Below are 25,671 nucleotides of genomic sequence, written 5' to 3'. Positions count from 1 at the left end.
CGTTGAATTCCACAATTGGTCCAGTCTTAGAGGAAATTATTACTGGTTTCCAAGGGGTCTCAATAAGAATATTCGATATTTCAAAAGTTCAAATATCCTACTATAATTTCATATTCGTTGCCAGTTAAATTTAAAGGCATTAATTTACAACACTGTAAAGCGTCCGGTAGAGTCACATATGTACGCCGTACTGGTATTGATTTGGTAATAATTTCTTATCGGATTGGTTATAGTTTAATTCTGAGTGGGAGCGATTTCATTACCACAACATTACTACGCCGTAACAATCGATATTACCGATGCCGGTAGAGTCATATATGTACTCCGTCCGATAATAATTCGTAATGATTCAATACCAATTGCCTAAGAGTGAACAAATTAATTCTATACACCTCACCACGCGAATATTTCATCAAGAAATTTCAAATGTTGGTAAGGTCTAACATAATATTTGTTATTCCATGTATGTATATACCTACATTAATTTCAATCTGAAATTTTTAAATAATTTTAAAAATACGGCATAACATTTTCCTTCTTAAGCTGTATTTGAACAAACATTAAATAAGTGACTAAATTTTCTATAGTTATTTAGTTTATCCTTCAGTTTCCGATACATAAAGAGCGACACACTCACAAAACATGGAACCAATGGATATTGAGCCATCAAGCTCTACAAGTAAGTTATTGATAATTTCATCATTATAATAAAAACCCCTCAATAAACAAATTTCCTTTTCTAAAAAGAAACTCGACGGAAACCTGCAATCGTCCGAAAACAAAATGATGACAACCGATAGACTCGTTTAGGCAACTTGGGAATTAACTACTACGACTCGGATGTAATTGGTAATGGTGCGACTGCAATCGTGTACCGAGGATTTTTCGATGTCCCCGAGAAAAAGGCAGCCATCAAACGGGTGTTTGTCCAGTATTACGACGTGTTTGAAAACGAGCTTAAGATCTGGAGCAGTGTCGATGACAATGTTAACATAATCCGTTGTTTCAAATATCTCAAGTGGGAAGAACCAACAGGTATTAATTTATATTTTGCGATGGAATTGGCAAACACGTCCCTGCAAAATTTTGTAGAACAAAACCCACAAGATTACGTCTCGATAAAAAACTATCTTCGCGATGCGTGCAAAGGACTTAAGTGGTTGCATGGGAAAAGAGTCATTCACCGAGATATTAAGCCTGCAAATATTATGATTTTTGACAACGGAATAGCCAAATTGGGGGACTTTGGGATAAGCAAGAAAATTTCGTCAATCACTGAAGGGACAAATTCTATGGGGAGGGGGACTGGCGATTACTTGGCACCGGAAGTAATAGAGGCGATAGACACAAAACAAGCATTTGTAAATACCACCAGCCTTGATATTTTTTCAATGGGACTCACAATTCATAACAGTTTGGCGCAGGGAAATCATATTTTCGGTTCTGTATTTAGAAGGCTTTTAAACATTACAAGTGGTCGGATGGACTGGTCAAATCTTGTGGGGGGAGATATGGGGGTGAGAGCGAAAAGTTTAGTTAGTGCCATGATAAAATACGAGGGGAAGGACAGACCAAATATCGAGGCGGTGCTAAACCACCCCTTTTTCTGGAATTACAAAAAAGACTTGAGGTTCGTAATGTCCTTGGCAAAATCATTCTCCGATAAGAATATTCCTGAAATTAAACAAATTAATAGCAAATACAGCGACGAAATGTCGAAAACAATGATGGATGGAGACTGGCGGCAGTACATTGAAGATGCTTCATTAGAACTTTTTACGGCAAATCATAAGAGAAAGTACAAAACTTCACGAATAATGGAGCTTGTTGCATTAATTAGAGATAAAAATGAACATTATTTAGAATTAAATACTCTTCTTTTGATGGATGACTTTTTTGGAGAAAATGGAGAATTTTCGGATGAAAAATATATTAAATTCTTTACCAGCAAAGTTCCACACCTGATTATATTTCTTTATTGTACAATGCAAAGTATAAAGGTAAAAGGACGTTTCAAATATGACTATTATACTGACGATAGAAAAAATTTTACCATGTTGACTTGAAAATATATTTTATACATGCATGTGATTTTTGTTATTTATAAATTAGCTAAAATTTTTAATAAATTAGTTTAGAAATACAAAAATCTTCATGAAAAAATTAACACGAAAATATCTTTGTAATAAACTTATTTTTTATTATATTGTGTGCGAAATATGAAGAAGTCTGTTACATACGTTTTACATACGCACTAGACAGCATTAACATATAAAATACTGTTCTAAAAATGTGAAACATGTATTTCTTCAAACTACAAAATTTCCAGAATTTCCAAAATTTGGCTGTAAAAAATGCACGAAATTTCAAATTTTCCATCGTCATGAGTTTGAAAACGTTGCAACATACCTACATACATACACAGAGATGTCATTATATGTCCAAATCACCCAAGTAAAATAACAACTGGGGAAAATTTTATTACTTTGTAATATCATGATGAATTTTAGCAAGCAACATTTATTTATTCCTCAAAAATATCTTTATACGACGGTAGTCATCTATCTGTAGAATCGGCACAAATTCCTATTTTTTGCATCCGGACTACATACAAACTAATAATAATGTATTTAATGTCTTCTTACAGTTCACTCATGATTATATCTACTTCCCCAATCGTTATTGGTACATCGCGACATAAAGTCCCCATTTTAATCTGGCTCATAAAAATATAAAATTTCATATTATATCATTTCAATTTATCAACAAGTAATTAATCTACCGTACCATTAAGTTGTACTGCAAACTAATAATTTTGCACGGACCACCCAATCCCGTGGGTAACACATCTTTCGGAATTTTCAGGACATCTTTTCCGACCCAAACTTCTTCCCTGCCTGGAAAAAAATTTGGTCCAATGACACTAACAATTTCACTTGTGTCCGTTTTCATCTTTCCCTTCGCATGAAATTCCATCACTTGAACCAACTTGATTTCAGACTCAATCTTCTTCTTTGAGTGGTTCTCCAAATTTGCAGAAAATCCGATAAATTCACCAGGAGCGAATAAACTTTTCTCTAGTTTGAAAGTGAACCCAATGTTTCCTGACCCACGGAAAAGACCGAGTTTCTTGGTATCCCCGATTTGCACAGGATTATTTAAGCTGGACAAAATTTCACGGGTCAAATTTAGTTTCCCAGTCACAATAAAGGCAAGTTCTGCAGGGGCAATGTCTTCATTGAGTGACAGGTCTGAGGTCGGAATTGCTTCGATGGTGTAAAATACGCGTCCCTTGGGGCGTCTAAAAGAGGTAGGAAGTCCCAGTGGAAGTTGGTAAGTGAAGGGGAATTGCAATCCTGAATGCTCCGATGGTTTGTCATTTTCTTAAAAAATGAGTGTATTCATTACGAGTTCGCATAGTTAGCAAAATTAGCAAATAAAAAAGTTGAAAAATTTGCGAAAAATTGGCTTAAAAATTAATTTGCGAACTTGTGCATCTCCTAGGCAAATATTTAGTTCGAATTATTCTCCCGAAATAATATACCCATGCGATCCGCGAAGTGAATAAAATGGAAATCCAAATTTTTGCACAAAAAAATGTGGTATGCAATTTCAAACGTAAATTGATGAAAATCTGTACATATGCATGTGTGCATGTGTTGGGCATACTCACGTCGCATTTCGCATAAGCAGTTTAGAAATAATTTTAGGATGTCAATTTGCTTGATAAATTTTGCAATAAATATACAGCTTTTTAGCAAAAAGCTGGCAAATTTTGTAAAGTGTTGGAAGTTATATTTACCGTAAAAACTCAAATAGTAGCCGGGGGCTACTATTTATAAAATCGGTGGCTAGGACCCGGCTACTATTTGAGCAAGGCTACTATTTGGGCAAGGTCACTATTTCTAAAATTATGGAGAGAGACACGGCTACTATTTGAATACGGCTATGATTTTCATTTCCTGAATCAAGCTCAAACTAAATTTAAGAACAATGCAAATTTTGCCTTTAGAGTAGTAGTTCATTGGAATATTATTCTGCTCGACCTGCTCTTCAATGATTCCTTCGATGAGCTAAATTCGTATTTTGTCATCGACTTATCGCTTCGATAGCGTGCAACTGCGATTATATTGAATTACAATTTAATTATCTTAATGAACTGTCAAGAAGTGTATTAGTAGTAAGGAAATAGAGATGCGTCTGTTCGAATAAGGCTACTATTTGGACAGGGCTACTATTTGAGCAGGGCTACTATTTGGGCAAGGCTACTATTTGAGCAGGGCTACTATTTGGGCAAGGCTACTATTTGGGCAAGGCTACTATTTGAGCACGGCTACTATTAGAGCAACGGCTACTATTTGAGTTTTTACGGTATGTATAAAAATGTATACAAGCTCAGTTTGCCAGATTTTCCTTTCCGACGTTATCCTGAACATGGCCATCATATTTTCAGACATTCATTTGCATTTAGTGTCGAAAATAAAATATGATAATGCCGAACCGCTTGGGAGTAGAGTTATCTCCTCTGTAAAATAAAGTTCTTCGTCAGTCGCATAATTCGTGAGGTAGTGCACTTTCTCGCCCATACGTTGAACGCGAACCACTGGCCAATTCACGGCTGCCTTTCCCTCAAACTTTATCCGAATACCTGCACAAAAAAGACGTAGAGGAGAAAAGATCTAAATATGTACATCCATATGTACACACTAAGGAATCCTAAGAAATCTGGTATACATAAAGGGTCGCATTTAATGGCGACCCTAAATGACTGAATGGGATACCCTAAGAACTAAACCATACGGTGGACTGAATGGCCTACCCTAACAGGTCGAAAAAAATAGCTAATAACTGAATCTCGACCCTAAAGTTCTGATAGTTAAAAATCGTTGATTTACATCATTTTTTAGGTAATTAGATCTCGATTAGTAATTGTTAAGACCATTTCTCAGAATTGATTCTTAAATTAATAAAAAATTCAACAGCAAAGGCTCGCTTGCATTTCTTTGGGCTCCCTGGTCCACGTTTTAACCCAAGAGGTACATTTTTGCAAGTATCAGAGATATTAAAATCTCTGTAGATGTATGCTAGTGTGGTTAAATGCTCACAAACATGTTGGTTTTTAAATATTTTACAATTACATAGAGAAATCAACTAATTTCATTCTTGTCCTTTTGTCTGTGCGTACGGATTACATACACTCCAAATAAAAATAAGTAAAATTTACTCAAGTCTAATTAAACCCAATGGAGGGCTATAACCCAGCTTCTCATTTAATTTGGCACCTCCCTGAGATAATTTCCAGTTAACTTTCGAAACACATGTACATATTGATCATAATCGATCATTGTTATTGATTATATAATAATTACACTCTAAACAAAAATTGGTAAAATTTACTCAGGGTTGTCTAAAAAGTTGATGACACAACCAAAAGGTAAAATTTATCCAATCATTGTGTAAAATTTGTTCAAAGTTATGTGCATATGTAAAATGTCCAACGGGTGGGTAAATTTTGCACAAAGTTGGTTATTTTTAACTTTTGGTAGTGTCATCCTCTTTTTTACTCAACTTTGAGTAAATTGTATTTATTTTTAAATAAAATATATTGGGAAATTAGGGTAAAGTTTAAGATAAATAGGGATGGTTATTGACAAGTTAGGGAAGGAAATTCAGTCCACCGTAGGGTTTAGTTCTTAGGGTATCCCATTCAGTCACTTAGGGTCACCATTAATATTTGCCCATACATAAATAGTCATGGGGTTATGTATGTATGTACAATATGTATGAATGAAATATGCGTTTGAATATCCACACTGTCTATTGTGTCTATATTCAAACGTATATTTCAGTTTTCGAATTTTTGCCTCGGTGGCGATTTTAGCCCTCAAACTTGTTTTTGGCGAAAAATTCCTGTGGGCGTCAAACAAATCGTACACGGTCCAACCAAAGCTCATTATTCTTCAAAACGCATGCCGCATCCAGTAAAAAATATTGCAAAGTTCAAAAAAAATATCCACGAAGTTTTTTTTCGACGCCTCAAATTTTTTTAGAAAAATAATCCTGACCTTGGACCTATCTGCGACATTAAAAATCAGCGACGAGGAAATTGTCGGCAGTTAGGTTTGACATTACGGCATCATGTCGAGATAAAAAATTTGTCATCGTAGCTATACTTTTGTTACATACTGTATAAATAACTGCACACAAAACACTTTGTAACAAAATTATTACCACGCGTATGCACATATTAACATAACCAATATGAAGCTCTACCTCGTTGGGAAATATTTGGAACAATAATTTCCAGGAAATTCAAAGTTATTACTTACAATTAGATATTTACTACCATATGTTACTTAATTTCTAAATTTGAGTTTTGCGAACAAATTTTGCTATTTACAGTGCCAAATTTTTACCAGCGTGGTAAAGCATTACCTACATACATGCATGCATACATGTCAATAATGCCTACACGTGGTGACAATTTTCTTACAAACTTATTTTGAGTACGATGCATAGCTTCTTATATTAATTAATTGTACCCAACGATAATTTATGTACTTATTTATTTACATACTTGTTGGATCTTTTGTTACATTACTGGTCACTACGACTACACCAGATACGCTTTCTCCAGCGGTATAAGTTGCGTATTGCTTATCCAAAATGATTTTCAGCATGTTTAAAATTATTAAAATTTATATTTTCAAGGATGTCAAGGGTTTATGTATTTAATCTGTAGTGATAACAAACGCAAGTTCCGAAATCCTGGTGTATTTGGGACGTAATTAATATGTAGTTCAGCCTAAATTCGCTTACAACTGGTTCATTTCACATTACAACAAATTTAAATGGGATATGTAAATATGTGTGACAAAGCTTTACATATACAGTGGTGATAAGGTGCCTTAATTACGAATGTTAAACTTGACCGCATTGTAGACCGCATCCCTTCTATGAACATACACACATATGTACAAACACTATAAATAAAGTTGTGCAAAATTTACTCAAAGTTGAGTACATAAAAGAGAGGATGACACTTCAATTCAGTAAAATTTATCCGACCAATTTTATCCGACCGTTGGACCAATTTTACCCAGTTGATGTGTCACCTCCTTTTTTTACTATTCAAGCGGAGTAAATTTTATGCAACTTTATTTAGAGTGCACATACATATATTGGGCGTACTCACTTCAACATAAATAATGTTTGGCATCACAAATTAATTTAGCTTAAGTGCATTAAAAACATGTTCGTTTGCTGCTCAAATTTAGGAACATACATACATATGTAAGTATAGTTTTTTACCCATTCATTGTACGAGTTGGCGTCGTTAGCAAATAGCAAAATTCTCAAGTTCTCAAAAAAATATTCGCGAACTTGAGCATGTCCAAGTCTAGTATTTAGTTTGCAATCTGTTTCCAAAATTTTGTTGCGATGCGATCACACGGATTAACTTAATATGCCCAAAGCCAAATTTGTAGACAAGGAAATCTGCCACGAAACTCCAAACGTGAATGGATATGTACGTATTTACATATCTACAAACACATGTATATGCATATTGGGCGTACTCACACGCCTGCGTCTCATTTTGCGTAGATAGGTTTCGAAATAATTTTAGGAATGGTGGCAAACTTCGTATAACTTTTGAAGTTATATTAATCTATACATATGCAACCTCAATTTTCTAGATTTCTCTTCCCGAAGTTATCGTGAGTATGTCCATCATGTAACTAGGCACATATTTGAATTTACTGAATATAAAGTATAGTAATGCCGAACCGCTTTGGAGTACAGTTATCTCCTCTACGAAATAAATTTCTTCGTCAGTCACACAAGTCGTGTAGTAGTGCGATGTCTGACCCGTTCGTTGAACCACTGGCCAATTCACGGCAGCCCTTCCCTCAAATTTTATCCGAATACCTGCATAAAAAAGATGTATAAGGACGATTAAAGAGCTAAATTCTTATACATAAATATGTATGTACATATAAACATATATACACACATGCATAAATTGCTACACTAGAAATAGTTGCTGGTATAATAGATGGTAAACATACATCTAGGCATATGTATGTACGTATGTAGCGAAGAAGGGGGTCTACCTTATTGGGAAATATTTTGGACTGCATTATGGCAACACTGAGGGTATTCATTTGTTATTTCTTCGTATCGTTAGTATCGTAAATAAAATAGTTTACGCAGGTAAAACAAGGGGTCAGGTTTAGTAAAAATCGTAAGCGTAGTAACGTGATCTTCGATGACATAATCTTACAAGATCTTGCAAACTCACGTAAGCGTCATATATAAGTTATTTTATGATACGAAGAATACTAAGGATACGAATAAACAATGAATACCCTCAATAATTTCCAGGAGTTTCTTTCTTATTTATTACGCATTACATTACCTCATTTTTCTTAGATGAGGCTATAGTTACTGTAGGAAAAAAATAATCTAAGTAAGCAGTTACTACAGTTTTGAAAAGCTTAATTTTTTCAGATCCAGGTGAATTTCCATCCGATTTTAATGAAATTAGTGTCCAGAGTTAATTATGGCAAATTAGAATTGAACTGCCGAACGGGAGGCTAAAATGTTAACCTGTTTCTGAGATATGCAACAAAAACACCATCAAAAATGTGTTTTTGGGAGATTAGAAAAAAATGAAGACATGTATGCAAAATGTAAATGGGAAAAAAGTTGATAAATATTTTCTAGAAAAATACAAAATTAAAATGCCCAAAATCGGTTTAAACCTGAGAAAGTTTTGATGGTGGTCAAATATCACCATTCCCACCACCACCAAGTTTAGTTGCTAAGGCCCACCAAGCACACAGTAAAGTGATTATTAATATAAGGGCGAAACCCATTTATAAGATCGTTATGTCCGTCCGTCTGCCGGTTCGATGTGAACGCAGCGATATATGTACAGACTTGAATGAAACTTTGAACATATTTATATGTAGGTTTCTTACGTTAATTGATCTGATTAGAATCGGAACACACCCCCGGTTATGAAGGTCAAAAAGGCTACTAATTGCATACACGTCAATTTAGGAAATTTAACTCCGAGTTCAACGGTTACCTCGATATTGACCTTGAAGGTCAGCAAAAGTCACAAAAATGTCACCAAATGTTAAATTACATAAATTTGCCACAAATGTCGAAACATTTCAGATAGATTTTGAACGCTGAGCCCGAGTATTATACCAGTTTTGACCTACATACAACACCCCAGGAACGGTGTATGGGAAGTCAGAGGTCACATATGTTGGAGCATAGGTTTCAACTAGAATTAAGTGGTTTTGGTCTTTGACCTCGTCCTCACGGTCATTAGGTCAAAAATATTCGTGGTGAAATTTTTTTTAAATGATACGCCACATGAAAATTAAGGTGAAACTTAATTTTGGACCACACTCTCTAGCGCAATGGGGGGTGGACCTATTAATCATACTATCGAACTCGACCGAGAACTAAAAATTAGAAGCACAATAGCGATAACCGCGCTTGACTATGAGTCGTTCTGGAGATATCTGCCCACGGACGGAATGACAGACGGACGAACAAAAAGATCACAATAAGCAACAGGGATGGGCAATCCCAACACTTTCGATGGATTACGGATTACAGATTAATTAATTTAAAAATTACCATGGGATTACTGGATTGGGATTACTTCGTTCCTGAAATAATGTGGATTACTTGTTGGATTACTGGGATAAATTAATGATGTGGATTACGGATTACGGATTACAGTAATCAGATTACGGATTATTATCTGGATTACAAAAATCTATATTTATGTATTAAGGGGTGAAGAGAAGCAAAATCAATTTATGTAAAAGTGTTGTCTGTTGGTCTGTATCCACGATTTAGAACGGTTTCGAATTTCAACATGCGGTTTTCGCCAACGGGTTTCTAATTCTCGAGGTACGGATGAGTAATTGGAATTGTAGGTCATAAGGTCACGGCGCCACGCCAGTGGTGAAACGTGTCGAATTTGTTTTTGCCGGTTTAGACATCTCGGGCGAGGATTGTTTTGACGGGGCATGACCGTGTGACCGTGTCGACGACGCCAAGGTCGAAAATGTCGAATTTTTGTCTTGACAGTTTTAGACAGTTTTGGGCGGGGATTTAAAAAATAAAATGTAGACATATTCAGTTTTGGCATGCCATGACCGCGTGACCATCTCGCTCCACCCCTTTGCAACATTTCGTTTGCAACGGTTTATTCTGAATAGCGTCACACTTATATTTCATGATGATTAGTTTAAAATACAAGAGCTTTGAATCCGACAGTCGGTTTCGTAGGGTAGACAAAATTATCTTAGGGCAGAACTAAACAGATGTTGTGCAGGTGAAGATGATGACAGAGATATGTTGTAGTAAATAAACCCCTCTTAATTGTTCCAAAATTCTCTAAACTTTGCACCTCTGCTGAAGAATCCAGAAGATAGTTTATGCACTCAAGTTCAGAAAGTGACTTAGACTCTGGAGAAGTTGCAAGATGGAGCTGTCATGCCGTTCACAGGAGCAAAGTAATCCAACCAAGTAATCCGTAATCTGATTACATTTTCCAATCTCGTAAATTGGGGATTACGGATTACACATAATTTCCAGATCTAGTTGGGATTACGGACTACGGATTACTTTAAAATGTGAATTTTTCATGGGTTACTGGATTACGGATTACATTCAATGTAATCTGATTACTTAATCTGATTAAAGTAATCCTGGGATTGCCCATCCCTGATAAGCAATTAATAAATTACTTTCCAATGCGACTAAAAACCACCAAATAAACTAAACCCTAAAAAGGAAAGCTTAGATGAGACCAACAAGTGCGATGAAAAGTATTAAATAATTTTTTTTATGTGAATGATATAGAATTTTAATATTTCCAGCATCAGCGCCCCATTTCATTCAATTCACTACCACGTACATAGGTATGCATAATACCATAATTATCAAAACATTATTGATGGTAAATGGTACATCATTTAATAATTTTTCTTCTCGCTAAAAATTATGAATTCTTATAAATGTAATCATAGAGTTGATACTGTTCTACTCAATTAACATATGCTTACATAATATCCTTAATTATATATGTACGGATATTATGTATGCATTACGTATGCAGAAATAATAATAAATCATAATTTGTTGTTAACCTTTCTTAGCATTTAAATATTATTATTTCTTAGTATTAAATAGAATCGTTAGTGTTGTTCATATGAGAGCTGACCTGCTACGAGCAATTTACTTTCGTTAGCTTAAAATGAAATGGGACGCTGGTGCTGGAGATATTAAAATTCTATATCATTCACAGAAGAAAAAAATTATTTAATACTTTTCATCGCACTTGTTGGTCTCATCTAAGCTTTCCTTTTTAGGGTTTAGTTTATAACCAATTTCTATCTGGACCGGGTTAAATTTGAGTTTCGCCAAAAAATTTGTATAATGTACTTTACAGTTTACCAGCAGAACATTATATTTATGTCAATGTGCATGTAGTAACTCTGACGAATGCGCATTGTGATGAAAGTATTGCATACTTATAATTTTAGTATGTATTTATAATGCATGACTACTTATGTATGGACATTAATCTTACCCAGTGATATTTACTTATTTAATTTGTGTATTTACATATTTACTTGTTGGCCTCTTTGTTACATTACTGGGCACGACGACCACACCAGATACGCTTTCTCCAGCGGTATAGGTTGCGTCTTGCTTATCCAAAATGATTTTCGGCATGTTTTTCCTACACAAAAACACGAGGAGGACTTAAATTTTATTTTGCATTGCAAGGGTAACGTATTTATTTAGTGATGAAAGATGCAAGTGACCAATATTGATATATTTGGGAGGCAATTAATATGTAATTCAGCCTCAATTCGCTTGCAACGTATTGACAACTGGTTCATATTAAACACGCTAAATTTATGGTATAGGTAAATAATAAAGCTTTCTATGCACAAGGCATGGTGAATTTGACCGCATTGCTAACATTGCAGACCACATCCTTTTTATGCAAATACTCTAAATTAAGTTGTAATGTAGAAATATCTATACTCAAAATGGAGGATGATACAATAATTGAGTAAAATTAAGACACAGTTTGCTAAATTGATGTCATCCTCTTTTCTATTCAAGCTTAAGTACATAAATTTTGTACAACTTTATTTAGAGTGTAAGAACATACATTTATTGGGCGTACTCACTTCAACATAAATATATACATATTATTTTGCATCACAAATAATTTAACAATAAGCTGAAGTTGAATAAAAACACGTTCGTTTCCTGAGGAAACTTGGGAACACAAATACAATGTTTTGCTCAGCTTCTAAAAGTATTTGGATATTTTTTAGCTATTGCGGTAAAGCCATTTTTAAAGGGAATTTTTTGATAGGTTTCGAAATTTTTTAATATTTATTAACGATGCGAACTACAGATAGATTTGTGAATTAGTTTTAACCGTAAACAATTTTATTGGCTTGTAATATCATAACGAATGTGAATAAGCAATATTTATTCCTTCATCACAGCTTCATACGGTGGAGGAGGGTCAACTGTGAAATGAGCACAAATTGCAAATTTATTTGCATATATAGTAATTAAACCTTTATCAATATTTTCCTCACGTTTAACTTCTGATTCTCCAATCGTTATGGGCACATCTCGGCATAATGTCCCCACTTTAATCTGAAACCACATATCGTCGTACTAATTCATAAAAGACCTAAGTGCAGGCGATGCTAAATTCAGAAAAGACCTAAGTGCAGTAGGTGTTTAATTCAGATACGACCGAAGTGCAGTCGATGCTCAATTCAGAAAAGACCTAAGTGCACAGAAAAAAAGTAAAAAAAGACCTATGTGCAAGTATGTATTTACTTATGGCTAAATCGCGCGATATATATGAAAAATAGTTTTGGCAAGATTTAGCCATAAGTAAATACATACTTGCACATAGGTCTTTTTTTACTTTTTTTCTGTGCACTTAGGTCTTTTCTGAATTGAGCATCGACTGCACTTCGGTCGTTTCTGAATTAAACACCGACTGCACTTAGGTCTTTTCTGAATTTAGCATCGCCTGCACTTAGGTCTTTTATGAATTAGTACGACGATATTTAGTTAGCCGATTTATATAAAATTTCACGTACAAACAAGTAATTAATCCAATATGGGGACACCCATATATTACGTTGTCAAAAAGGTGGGTAGGTGGTTTTGGGTCGACTATCTTGCTCCTATTTAGCTTACCATGTATACATAGGCTAGGAAATGGGCGAATGATTGGGAAAAAATAGGGTTTTTTATGACGTAATATACAAATACCCCCTACGAACCTTCAAAGTGTACTGTAACTTAATAACTTTGCAGGGACCACCCAATCCCGTAGGTAGCACGAAATCCGGAATTTTCAGGACATCTTTTCCCACCCAGACTTCCTCCCTTCCCGGAAGAACTTCCGGTCCTGTGACGTTCACAACTTCTCTCGTTTGTGTTTTCATCTTTTGCTTCACATGAAATTCCATAACTTGAACCAGCGTTATTTCAGGTTCAATCTTCTGCTTGGAGTGGTTTTCCAAATTTGCAGAAAATCCGATAAATTCACCAGGAGCGAATAAACTCTTATCGAGTTTGAAAGTGAAGCCAATATTTCCCGACCCACTGAAAAGACCGAGTTTCTTGCTATCTTCGATTTGCACCGGCTTATTCAGATTGGAAGCCATTTCATGGGACAGATTTAGCATGCCGTTTACAATTAAGATAAGATTTGCAGTGATATCCTTCTTGGGATTGGATGGGTCGGTGGCGGAGGCATCGATGGTGTACACCACACGTCCCGTGGTGCGTCGAAAGGAGGATGGAAGGTCACGTGGTAGTTGGAATGTGAAGGGAAATTTCAAACCTTGTGAGTCGCCTTTTTCGGCTAAATTGATTTTACGTATGAAAATTATAAACAAAATTCACGCAAGAGATTTGAGGATTAAAAAGTAGGAATATCTATACTCGAATTTTTGTATTTGTGCTAATCACCTCATTCGCATTTTTTAACGCATTCGCGAGAGGCACAGAGTTTATTCTGCATGGAATGCCATATCGCCGAAAATGGGTACAGTGAGATTTATGCAGATGAGGTGACCCACAATAAATTTCACTATTTGTACGTATATACATATATATATTGGGCGTATTCATATCAATGTGTTATGCATAACTCATTTAATAAAACGTTTGGGAAATAATCTTACAAATTGCGTACAAATGTGTTAAATTTCGGAAAATTATAGTGAGATTCACGCAGGCCTTGGTAACATTGTAAAATCCATAAATTCTACAGACAAGTTTAGAAATAAACTTACAGTTTATAAATCTTTCTAAGGAAAATTTTGACAATTTTAACTAAAAACTTTTTCATAATCAGATCAAGGACGTCTTTTTTTACAAAATTTACATATTTTACAAGTTATCTACGAATGCGTGCCTTGCCTTGCTGACAATCTGCACGTTCATGATGAGGTCGTGCATATATTTAGTAACGAGCATGATTTGGAAATTTGGTGAAATTATGAGATTTGGTGAATGGGTACAATATTGTGCCTAACCGTTTTCAAGTAGAGTTTCTTCGCCTTTAAAAAAAATTCTCCATCCGTAACGTATATTGCGATGATGCTCCTTCCTGCACGCATAGTCTCTGTCCACTGGACGAGAGCTTTTCCTTCAAATTTTATTCGAATATCTGCACAAAAAGGAAAATGTGATTAATAACGACTAATAAATACGTACGTATGTAGGTAAATTAGCTGAGCACAATTATGTAAAATAAAATTTAATTCGAATTTAACTAATTAAAAAGTTAAATCTAATGAAATTCAATTTAAAATTTTATTTCGTTTGATACTTTTTGACACATTTGTTCCAAAGTTGACCACAGGGTTGCAGAAATCTCATCTCACCTTCATAAATCTCATCTCACTGAGATATAGTGAGAAATAGTGAGACATGAGAAATATGAGAAATAGTGAGATTTATGAGCCATGCACTAGCGCCACCTAGCGGACGGGGTTATGAACTACAAGTTTATCTAATTATTTCTCATATTTCTCACTCAGCCCCAACTGAGATAAATGATATAAATCATTAAATCTCACTAAATCTCACTCAGTGATATATATCACTTGTAACCCTGGTTGACCATCACGACCTTGCCGGAAACAATTTCTCCAGGGACGTAAGTTTCGTCCTTCCTATCCAAAATGATATGCAACATCTTTTTTCGAAGTAATGATCAGAAATTAAGATTTATGTGTATTTTATACGCTTAAATGGGCAGTTATGTATTTTTTGATGAAATATGCAAAACCGAATGTTACGAATCAATAGCTACAATTCGGTTACACAGCGCAAAACTGGATATCTAAATTAAATAGATATGTTCAACACAAAAGCATGCACTCTTAGAAATCCAGTATTAAAATTGTACCAAGCGGTATTCATATATGTACGACTCTACGAAGGTGGTATTAATAAGTAATACCGCGTAGTAATACCTTGGTATCAAAGTTTTACCGTATCGGCAGCAAAGTTTTACGGACCAGTATAATTATAACACTAAGCGGTAACACTTTAATCACGAGAAAACAATACGTGCCTGACTATACCAGATTTCTAGCAGTGTTTGTGCATATCTAATAGATATTATCTATTACGATAATGTTTTCCCAGTGCTGATTAAGTTTGCCTCAACCTAAATCTGGTCGCATCGATGAATTAAGTATGCAAGATAACGATGCTTATTTTCATGGTATATAGGTAAACAAATCGCTTGATGTGCTAATAAAATTTAATTTGTGCATGTATATTTATCTGCCTAGGAAAATGTGACTAAATTGAACATGATCCTTAGAAGGATCTTGTTCAATTACATTGCATATCTAGAACTATGCAATGTAATTTTATCGTGTTTTAGTTAGTGGTACTAAAGTTGTCCCTGGAAAAGAGATTCCAGTGTCGATTTTCTGTGGGTTGTTAGCCCTGACAACCGGGTCCAGTTCAGTTTTTTCAGTTTCGCACCAAATCTGCATGAAAATAAACATGCAGGCGTCATCGCCACGTACATATCCATAGCACCTAACAAACAATGGAACAATACGCAGTTTTACTACCGACAATTTCCTGCATTGTAAAAATTAATTGGTGACTGGATTTGTTAATCGTGGAAACTTGTATACCATTCCAACTTACATCTGTCGAAAACCCTTCGTACATACATACATGCCGTTTGCATACATACAAAGTTTCCAACTATTCAATTAGATAGTTCGTCCAAAAGTAGACGTTTTGGATATCTGTTCGGTATTTATTTTTCTATAACTAAACTAACTTTAGTATTCCAAGAATGCAGAAGACATGCATATTGAAAAATAACGGAAAATTTTCTACCTTTTCAGGGAACAAGATGGTATACTTGATTCCATTCATTATCCTGGCACTGATGGCAAACTGTACATGCGAGAACAGGGACTACAGCAAATTGAAGCTAAAACAATTTGCCCGGAAGCATCTGGACAGCCTTATAAAAGTGCGACCAAATACGGACGACAGGTACACTGGCTGCATGTGCCCACCCAGTCTCAACACCAAGGGCTCCTTCTATAGCCTTTGTGGACATGAATTGAATCCAAAAGTAGGTGGGACTTGCGTTAAGGAATCCGGATATCGCTGCATTGACGGGCATGCGGAAGCCATATTGACGCAGGACTGTGCAGCTCAATCAGCTCAACAGGGGAAAAAACTTCACTGCGCAGATCTTACTGAGGAGTGTGACGCAGATTGCAAATTACAGGGAACAAAAAGCTGCCTACCGTGAGTGGAGTATGCATTTGTGGTCAATTTTACCAGCAAATATTGCTTTCCTATTACAGTAATGAAGCACGAAGAGCTTGTTTAAAGAGTATTTTGTATCGTAAATAATTTTGGGCCAATATCACTGTAATAAATTAAATACTGGTTATGCGATTGATTTGGTTTTTGAATGCGGTGACAGTGTTGTTATTGCGGTATGCACGTATGGAATCACCATTCAGCCAAGTTTACGTGGTTATTGCTTAATTCCCGTAAGTGAGATATGGGATATGGACCTATGGCCGAGCGAACTTCTTGGTTTTGTTAACCAAGTTACCAAGGGTTTGGGATATACGTATGTAAGTTTACTCCATTGCTTTCTACATGGCACAAAGGCGCCCTAGATCGGTCTGGGCCAGGAATCACCCTCTTTACTACTTGAGCAAAGAGATCGAGTCGCTATATCGAACTAATAATATATGATCCATGAAAGAAGCTGATAATTTTTTAAATTGATTCCATGTCTGTGTTCCAAGGTTTATCACTTTTATTTGCATAACAAATTTCGTATCGAACCAAAATTCATGCATGCATAAGTTGCATTCAACCCAATACTTCCCGCACTGATACTTTTATTTATTTCTATTCAATTGTATATAGTTATTAAGTCAATTCAACATTTTCTTTAATCTGATGCAGTGATGCTCCATATTTAAAAATGGCTACTTTTCAGCCAATATTCCCACTCAATTTTCTAAAAGGGGTGACACACCGTTTCAACAATTTAGAAAACAATTTTCCTTCAGAACAACGTAATTCACCCATCGGGACAGGAGCGGCAGTAAAGGGACGTTCGCCCTCGCGATAAATGCACTGCGGAATCCAACTACTTTTTATGAAAGTGTATCTATAAGTTCCGTATGTCTGAGACCGGCCATTATTTCTGTCAGGTGGGCATTGGGCATGAAGTTCCACGCAAGATTGAGTCTTGCTCGAATAAAAGATCAATTTATCTGCATCTCGCGAGTTTCGACAGCTTCTCTTGGTGCAGATGGATTTCGTCCCTGAAGGATCCAGGACAAACCACTCGTATGATTTGCAGGGACCCTACGAAGCACATCTAATTTAATTATTAATAATTTGACTTTTGCAAACTAAGTATTTGAGAGTTGAAAAATGATTTTAAAATTCTCACCAAAAAATCCAATTCGACTCAAAAAACACACCTTGAGCATCCGCCCTTTTGTAATAATTTAAATACCTGAGAAAATAGTGGGTAACACGATTCCGTTTCCGAGGAAAATCCATACGCTCGAAGTTCCGTATCCGAATGCCACTCTTTCGCCTTCCGCATGCAGTAATATTCAACTGGAGAGGAGGGATCATTATTGAAGAAATCACATGAACAATACCCGAATTCGGGAGAGTCTTGATTATAGAATAATTTCATGTGGAGGGGACACGGGTCTTGAAAACCTGTTAGATAGCAACGTGCCGGCGTGCCAAACATGACCCATGGGTAACCATCGGTTGGACTGTGGGCACGATAATTAGTCGTGTTGAATATGGTTCCGAACAGATATCTTGTCTCAATTTGCTTAAGATTGTATCAGATATCGGATCAGATATCAGATTCAATGTTAATCAAGTTGCCACCATATATTTGTTTGGAGCCATGGTGTTGAATGTGAATTTTTAATTTCTTAAAATTACTCATTAAAATATTTAACTTGAACCTTGGACATCCCGGACTACTTGAAAGGATACCTGGTTCATTTGAGCGGATTTGAATGAACGATTCATCCACTTCGATACCCTCACCGAGTTGACTTTCCGTCAAACTGTCCCTATTTTGCAATGCTTTCGCCAATCCGGCATGCACTTGCCGAGGGGGACCGCCGCAACTTGCTTCAGCAAGTAGTACAAAAATCATAGAAATAATCGGTACGAACATAATGCTACATAAATGCGTGGCTTTTATTTATATAGTTAAATACATATAAACTCACAACGAATAATCTTTAACCAGTTTTAGAACTTTTCACCTCTAAAACAAGTGCCACACTGGTTCCGGAGAATTTATACATATATGTATGTACGTATTTGAGACACAGTTTTTTAACAATTTAAGAATACGTACATACATAAATTAAATTATTCAATTCTTAACTTGCAGGTACATATTTATATGTACATGTTTGTGTCGTGGATATTTTTGCCAATATTTTTGCAATGCATACATATGTATTTATGTATATAAATATATGTACGAAGACAACAGAGAAGATACGACGTATATTCATATGCAATGCAATTAAACACACATATCTATGTACAAACGTAAGGTATGTATACCTTACGTATATTCATATGTATGTATGTATGTACGTAAATATGCGTAGTATTAATAACCTCCAGTATCTTACACCGTACACAAAAACAGGTTTGTATTGTTACGAATTTGCATGAATGTACATATATTGTATACACGTATATTGTAAACGTTCAGCATTTTTATTATCATCCCTTGTACATCTAAGTTGTTACAACTGGACACGATTGAAATTGTTTATTTCCATGTCTAGCATCGAATTTATGTATCTCAATATACCAACTAATAATTATTAAGCCAATTTAAAATTTTCCTCACTCTGATTTTGAAAAATGTCACCTTCTCAGCCAACATTTCCACTCATTTTGCTAAAAGGGTTGATACACCGTTTCAACAATTTCGAAAACAATTTTCCCTCATAACAGCGAAATTGACCCCTTGGAGCGACAGTACTTAAGTGACGTACCCCCTCCCGATACGTGCACTGCGGAATCCAATCACTTTTTATGAAAGTGTATCTATAAGTGGGAATTATGCCAAATTCGGAATCATGGTAGGCCCGATCATCGTTTTTATCAGGTACACATTCCGCATGAAGTTCGAGACAAGATTGCGTCTTGTTGGAGTAAAATATCACTCCATCTCGTTTGCTGGGGTCTCTACAGCGTCGCTTCTCGCAGATAGCCTTCGTCCCCGAAGGATCCAGGGTGAACCACTCGTCCGATTGGCAGGGACCCTGAGCAGGTTCAATTTGCAATAAATGTTACTATTGAAAAATGATGTTAAAATTCACACCAAAAAATTAAATTCAACAAAAAACATGATAACAGTCTGTCACATTTTTAGCATCCACCCTTTTTATAATAATTTTACCTCAGAAAATAGTGCGTAACACGATTTGGTTTCCGAGGAAAATCCATACGCTCGAAATTCTGCATCCGAATGCCATTCTTTCGCCTTCCGCATGCAGTAATATTCCACTGGAGAGGATGGATCATTATCGAAGCAATCACATGAACAATACCCGAATTCGGGGGCGGTTTGATTATAGAATAATTTCATGTAGAGAGGGCACGGGCCTTGGAAACCGGCCAGGTAGCAACGTGCCGGCGTGCCAAACTTGACCCATGGGTAACCGTCGGTTGGACTGTGGGTATAATAATTAGGCATTTTTTATATACATTTTTAATGCGATAAAATTAGTAATTTAAAAAATTTCAACCTAGGACATCCCGGACTACTTTCGGGGACATCTTGTTCATTTGTACGATTTTGAAGAAACGATTCATCCACTTCGATACCTTCACAGAGTTGAGTTTTTGTCAAACTGTCCCCATTTAGCAATGCTTTTGCCAATCCGGCATGCATTTGGCTAGGGGCCCCGTTACCATTTGCTTTACCAAGGAGTACAAAAAGTATGGAAATAATCGGAACGAACATAATGCTAAATTAGTGGCTTATATTTTTGTGCTTATTTATTTAGTTATTTAAATATTTACAACGAATAGTATTTTGAACTTTTCGTCCCTAAAGCAAGTTTCACACTGGCTTCGGGGAATTGGTGTGCATATTTGAGACCAGGGTTTTCTAACAATTAAAAATAATACCATACACAAATTATTCAGTTTTTAACTTACATCCACATCTATACAATGCAATACAAATCTGTATGCATAAAGTGTAAGATGTTTACATATGCGAATATTTTGCAAAGCATTGTATGCAGTATGTATGACGCAGATAATTGGCATACAGGTTATAACCTGCATGCCCATTATCTTACACTCTGAAAGAACAAGTTTGGATTTGGGAGGAAGGTTTACGTACGTACATATGTACATTCAATTGTTAAAAGTTGAGCATGTTTTCATCTCACGTATGTATAACTTGTTACAACTGGATACGACGCTCATGTCCAGCCGCATTTGCCTCAATCTAATAGAAAGGGAATGAATATTCTATCAACTACTTAGATACATGCATATGTATTCTATAATGGATACAGATTTCTGTACAAGTATTTAGTTAAGAAAATTTAAGTATGTTTAGTATTTTAAACTGATCCATGCTCCTAATGTATGAAATTAATAAGCACAGCTACATATGTACCACATCTGTACATATGGGCGTAGAAACGTATGTACATACTTACGCACATCCACGCTGCATACATTTATTAGTATGTCCTTACGTACAATAGGAACCAACATTACAAATAGCGAAACAAATTCTGACAGACTGCTTAAAAGACGGCACAGACTGCCAGCTTAAAAGTTTTCGAGGTGGGCGACCGTTCCATAAAATGATACACTGACAGCGTTAACCCTGATGACGATAAGGTGGAAGGGAACGGTCAAAAAAGGTCAACAAAATTTCTCAACGCACCGATACCTACAGTGCATACATTTCCCCAAGTAAAATATGATTCAGACTTGATAATCGTCGAATTTTGAGAAAGAACCATGAATTTAAGTATTGCTCAATGCTCTCGTTTTAAGGTTTTTAAGGGTCCTCACTGAAGACTGTTGTTTTTGAAATGTATTCAGATTTGTGAAATCATATTCTATGCAACCGCTCATGACATATTTTTAATCTGATTAGATTGCATTTGGTTTCTGGGTTTTCGATGAAGGTGGAACGTGAACATGAACAATGGATCAACGTGGATATGTAATTCATTCATTCCCTGCCAAATTACAAAAATTATTTCATGCATAAGAACCGTTTCGACCTTTGTTTGCCTCAACGGGACTTTCCTTTCACTTTCTCCCTTAATGTTTAGAATAGCTACATATGTATGTATATATGTAAATATGTACTTGCAGTGACTTGCACATATGCACGAAACGAGACGAGACGAAAGTAAAGAAGCAGACTAAATCCATCTGCTCGTTCGTTACATTATTAAGTTCATAATCCAAAGTAGAAAATATTTCATATATTTTTACTCGACCTGCTCTAACAATGTATGTAGGTGTCCCAGTGTATGTTCTCCGATTTTAACCAAACTAGTGCCAATCGATTTCAAATTAAATTAATAAGAAAATTTCGAGATGCAAAATTTCCAAATGAGCAGTAATAGCAGACATATTTGCATCCGAAGAAATTGGACCCTGTAAAATTTGCTAACTTCATGGCGCATTTTCTCCTCTTTGGATGCAAATATCTCTGCGAAACCTGCACATCGGAAGATTGTGCCTTTTGCTAATTTCATATTGATTAAATTTGTGCTCTATTGATATCAGTTTGCTCAAAATCGGAGAGCATACCCTGGGAGCATACCTGTGCAAGCGAATTTCTCTTCACTCAACTTCACTCATTTTCAGCTCGGGCCAAGTAGCCCTTCACTCCCCTCATTCGCGTGAAGGAAGGCTGAGTGAGGCTTCACTCACTCATCAATCCCATTCTCACTCATTCATTCCCTTCACTCCTTCATTCTTCTCACATCACTCATTCCCCTCACTCACCTATTTTCCTCACTCTTTCTGTCATTCAATCAAGTCCCTCGTGTCATCATAATTTAAATATTTTGGCGCCATGTAGTGGGGGAATGTGAGACTGGGCTGGGGCAATGTGAGACTAGGCTGGGGCAATGTGAGACTGGGCTGGGGCAATGTGAGACTGGGCTGGGGCAATGTGAGAGTAGGCTGGGACAATGTGAGACTGGGCTGGAGCATTGTTAGACTAGTCTGGGACCACATGAGACTGGGCTGGGGTACTGTAAGACTTTCCTGGGGTGATTAGAGACGCACTGTTTTAATATTGCGAGGGCGAGTTTAGTGTGTAAACTAATTATATTCCTTCATTTTTCTTCCCCGGAGATAAAGGAGTGAAGGAGATCTCCTTCACTCCTTCACCCTTCATTCCACTCATTTCTCGTTTGGGCCTCCCTCACTCAGCTTCACTCACTCGATGAAAGTTTTCAACTCCCTCACTCAGCTTCACTCTCCTTCACTCCTTCATCGCGAATGAAGCCTCAATTTTCGTAAATTGAGTGAAGCTGCACAGGTATGCCTGGGAGACCTTCATTATACGTCTAATTATAATTTGTATTAAATCCTCACTTACAAGTCATATAAGCAAGTGATGGATGCATCCCCTTTAAACAACAGATTGGTAAGTTCATATGTTTTTTCAAACGATATGTACATACTCGTGTCATTCGGTGTCATACACAAGTTATCTGTAAGCAATTTATAAATAAAATCAATTATCTTCTAGATACTAAACACCCTGTTCAAATTTTTATCACCAACCACTCTACAAACTGCACGGCTCGTTTGCAAACTATGGGATTACGAGGCAGCAAAGTGTTTCCCAGTAACTATTTTCATAACACCATCCACCTTCAAAAAAGCTAAGGCCAGAAATCTCATCAACTTTGTGCATAAATACCAAATCGAGTATAACTTGCAACTATCATTCCTCCCAAAAAGTTTGTGGAATTATTATAAGAGAAAACACTTCTTCGAGGGTTTGGTCGACCACGTGTACACTCAAGGCATAAATGTCTCTACTGGTTCGGCATCTTCAATCGTGGATTTATTATCTGGAACGCTGCAGCTAGTTCGGGATCTGCGTCTTGAAATTATGGTCCGCAATGCAGAAGATGGGAAATTGTTGTCCAAACTTTTTCAAGGGATGCCCGGTTTAAAGATTTTGTCACTGGATCTCGTTGACTGGACGGAGGAAGGGTTGAAACATTTATGTAGGAAAATACCCTTCTCTCTAAACATTCTTGGACTACAATTTCATAATGTGAGTTTTAGCTACACTGTTACGCTTAAAAATTCGGTGTTAATCGTTACCCGGCGGTGTGCATATGTATATGGCTTCATCAAATGGTGATAATGTTTTTCACTGCATGGCAATAAGTTTTTCCCAACATGGTGATAATTTTATGATAAAATTATCAATGGTGATAAAATTGTTATGACCATTAGCTGAGTTACATTATCACCGCGCGGTATTAGTCACATACGCATACCGCTCGGTGATGAAACCATTGTGTCATGAGGGGACGTTCATAAATTATGTAATGTTGGAGGGGGTCTAGGGCTCCAACGATATCATGCTTATATTACACATGTTAAAGGGGGGCGGCGGTCTAGAAAATTAGGATTTTTACACTACACAATTTATGAAGTTCCCTAATTACATGTTTGTTTGCTATAGAAGGACGAAAAGGACAACTACACTGCAAATAATCCGGTGTTAATATTCACATTGAGATTTACACCAAGGCGTTGGTGAGGCTTGTTGACCCTGCTCTGGTGTCAGATCGCCCCTACCCTCGACACCGCGGAATGTTGAATTCACACCAAGCATGTGTTTACATTATTTATTTTTAGCCGTGTAAAAATTTACACTGATAGTGTAAATTTACACCTTGTTGGAAGAGTTTTTTTGGAACGTTTTTATTTTTGCGCATGCTTCTCAGTCCATCCCCGGCAGCCATTTCTCCAAGTTCAAGAAACAGCATGGCCAAGTTAGTAAGAGTTTCGAATCCTATGAGAGGAAAAAAGTTGATTGTTTGTGAAACACGAGGTTATGAAGATTTTATAAATTTAGGTAAGTTTTCATCAAATCATTAAATAATTAGTTTCGTGTTTTAATTTAATAGAGCCAATATTTTTATTATTTTATGCAGTTAAGACAAAGTTTCTGTTGACAGAGGAGGTGGAACTATCCCTGCAGGACGAAGAAGGCGCAGAGATCGACGAGCAAGTTCTTCCCATTCTACTCGACCAAGCGACCACCCCTAATCTTATCTTTTTGCTGAATGGCGAGGAATTGGTCTCGACAACTTCGCAGGTCGTGACGATTCCATCTACATTTGCAGGTAATTTAATAGTTGTAAAATATAGCCCATTAATTCATACTTATTTAAGTAATAATATTTACATAAACTATCAGGTGTCAGTCTAACTCCAGGCTCATTTTCGGTTGGAGGGCAAAACGAAGATTTGTTTCAACAGGTGAGCGAGGAAATATATTCAAACGACTGAAAGTAATTAAAATAATTTCTTAACCAGGTACTGGAACATTTATTGGAAGATAGACAGGATCTGTCTCAAGTCGTCAGTGAGTGCAACAAAAATGGTTTTGTTGACTTTACTTCCTCGTCAACTTTGATCAAGGAATTTGTTGCCAAGTTGGTGCAACTCAAAGGGTGAGTTAATTTTGAAAGTAAGTGTATTATTTGACTATTTAGGATAATCACATCTGTGACTTTTCTAGTGAGTCACCATCCCCCAAGGATCAAAAATTACTGGCGTTGGCAATTATTAAAATTTTGCCCTGTTGGAGATTTCCATCAAGTGTTGAAGGAATTGTAAGAATTTTCTTTAGGTTTAAATATATTAAAATTAATCGTCTATAGTTAGTCAATATAGTTAATAGAATATATTTTACGATTTGCAGGATTTGTTATTTGACGACGTAAATCGCACCGGGCTTATTCAGTCAAG

The 25,671-nt window shown here is 36.2% G+C and overlaps 5 protein-coding genes and 1 long non-coding RNA gene across 9 annotated transcripts; 2 read left to right on the top strand and 4 right to left on the bottom strand.

Annotated features, from left to right (window-relative positions):
* LOC110842337 (serine/threonine-protein kinase/endoribonuclease ire-1) lies at positions 1–2,089 on the top strand. Of its 2 annotated transcripts, XM_035860402.1 has the most exons (3): positions 1–432; positions 588–679; positions 748–2,089. In XM_035860402.1, the coding sequence occupies exon 3, from the start codon at positions 1,056–1,058 to the stop codon at positions 2,064–2,066; it is 1,011 nt and encodes a 336-aa protein (XP_035716295.1). In that variant the 5' UTR covers positions 1–432; positions 588–679; positions 748–1,055; the 3' UTR covers positions 2,067–2,089. The 2 variants fall into 2 exon arrangements, with proteins under 2 accessions (XP_035716295.1, XP_035716288.1); XM_035860395.1 differs by having other exon boundaries at positions 1–679.
* A 90-nt stretch (positions 2,090–2,179) lies between these two features.
* Positions 2,180–11,921, bottom strand: LOC118439241 (arrestin domain-containing protein 3-like). Of its 3 annotated transcripts, none has more exons than XM_035860390.1 (7): positions 11,662–11,921; positions 6,578–7,929; positions 4,502–4,648; positions 2,788–3,383; positions 2,646–2,716; positions 2,486–2,565; positions 2,180–2,409 (listed from the first exon to the last, which is right to left on the bottom strand). In XM_035860390.1, exons 2-6 carry the CDS (start codon positions 6,678–6,680, stop codon positions 2,562–2,564), a joined length of 921 nt encoding a protein of 306 aa, XP_035716283.1. In that variant the 5' UTR covers positions 6,681–7,929; positions 11,662–11,921; the 3' UTR covers positions 2,180–2,409; positions 2,486–2,561. The 3 variants fall into 3 exon arrangements, with proteins under 3 accessions (XP_035716283.1, XP_035716273.1, XP_035716276.1); XM_035860380.1 differs by having other exon boundaries at positions 7,789–7,929; positions 11,670–11,921; XM_035860383.1 differs by having other exon boundaries at positions 2,180–2,345; positions 7,789–7,929; positions 11,670–11,921.
* A 317-nt stretch (positions 11,922–12,238) lies between these two features.
* Positions 12,239–14,084, bottom strand: LOC118433905 (arrestin domain-containing protein 17-like). Its single transcript, XM_035846385.1, has 4 exons — positions 14,081–14,084; positions 13,368–13,954; positions 12,663–12,723; positions 12,239–12,590 (listed from the first exon to the last, which is right to left on the bottom strand). Exons 1-4 carry the CDS (start codon positions 14,082–14,084, stop codon positions 12,550–12,552), a joined length of 693 nt encoding a protein of 230 aa, XP_035702278.1. The 3' UTR covers positions 12,239–12,549.
* A 3,342-nt stretch (positions 14,085–17,426) lies between these two features.
* Positions 17,427–18,973, bottom strand: LOC118433830. Its single transcript, XM_035846142.1, has 2 exons — positions 18,131–18,973; positions 17,427–17,976 (listed from the first exon to the last, which is right to left on the bottom strand). Exons 1-2 carry the CDS (start codon positions 18,377–18,379, stop codon positions 17,599–17,601), a joined length of 627 nt encoding a protein of 208 aa, XP_035702035.1. The 5' UTR covers positions 18,380–18,973; the 3' UTR covers positions 17,427–17,598.
* A 318-nt stretch (positions 18,974–19,291) lies between these two features.
* On the bottom strand, positions 19,292–20,777 carry LOC110841882. The gene is made up of 3 exons (XM_022087581.2): positions 20,424–20,777; positions 20,075–20,348; positions 19,292–19,937 (listed from the first exon to the last, which is right to left on the bottom strand). The coding sequence occupies exons 1-3, from the start codon at positions 20,639–20,641 to the stop codon at positions 19,545–19,547; spliced, it is 885 nt and encodes a 294-aa protein (XP_021943273.1). The 5' UTR covers positions 20,642–20,777; the 3' UTR covers positions 19,292–19,544.
* Positions 20,778–25,299: 4,522 nt separating this feature from the next.
* LOC118434085 lies at positions 25,300–25,671 on the top strand. Its single transcript, XR_004833762.1, has 3 exons — positions 25,300–25,373; positions 25,442–25,535; positions 25,625–25,671. It is a non-coding gene; the product is annotated as an uncharacterized LOC118434085 (long non-coding RNA).

The sequence above is a fragment of the Folsomia candida genome, unplaced genomic scaffold (assembly GCF_002217175.1).
Source record: "Folsomia candida strain VU population unplaced genomic scaffold, ASM221717v1 Fcan01_Sc001, whole genome shotgun sequence".
In the NCBI taxonomy this organism is placed as follows: domain Eukaryota; kingdom Metazoa; phylum Arthropoda; class Collembola; order Entomobryomorpha; family Isotomidae; genus Folsomia; species Folsomia candida.
The sequence above is the reverse complement of the archived record's forward strand: the minus strand, read 5'-3'. Positions and strand labels throughout refer to the sequence as shown.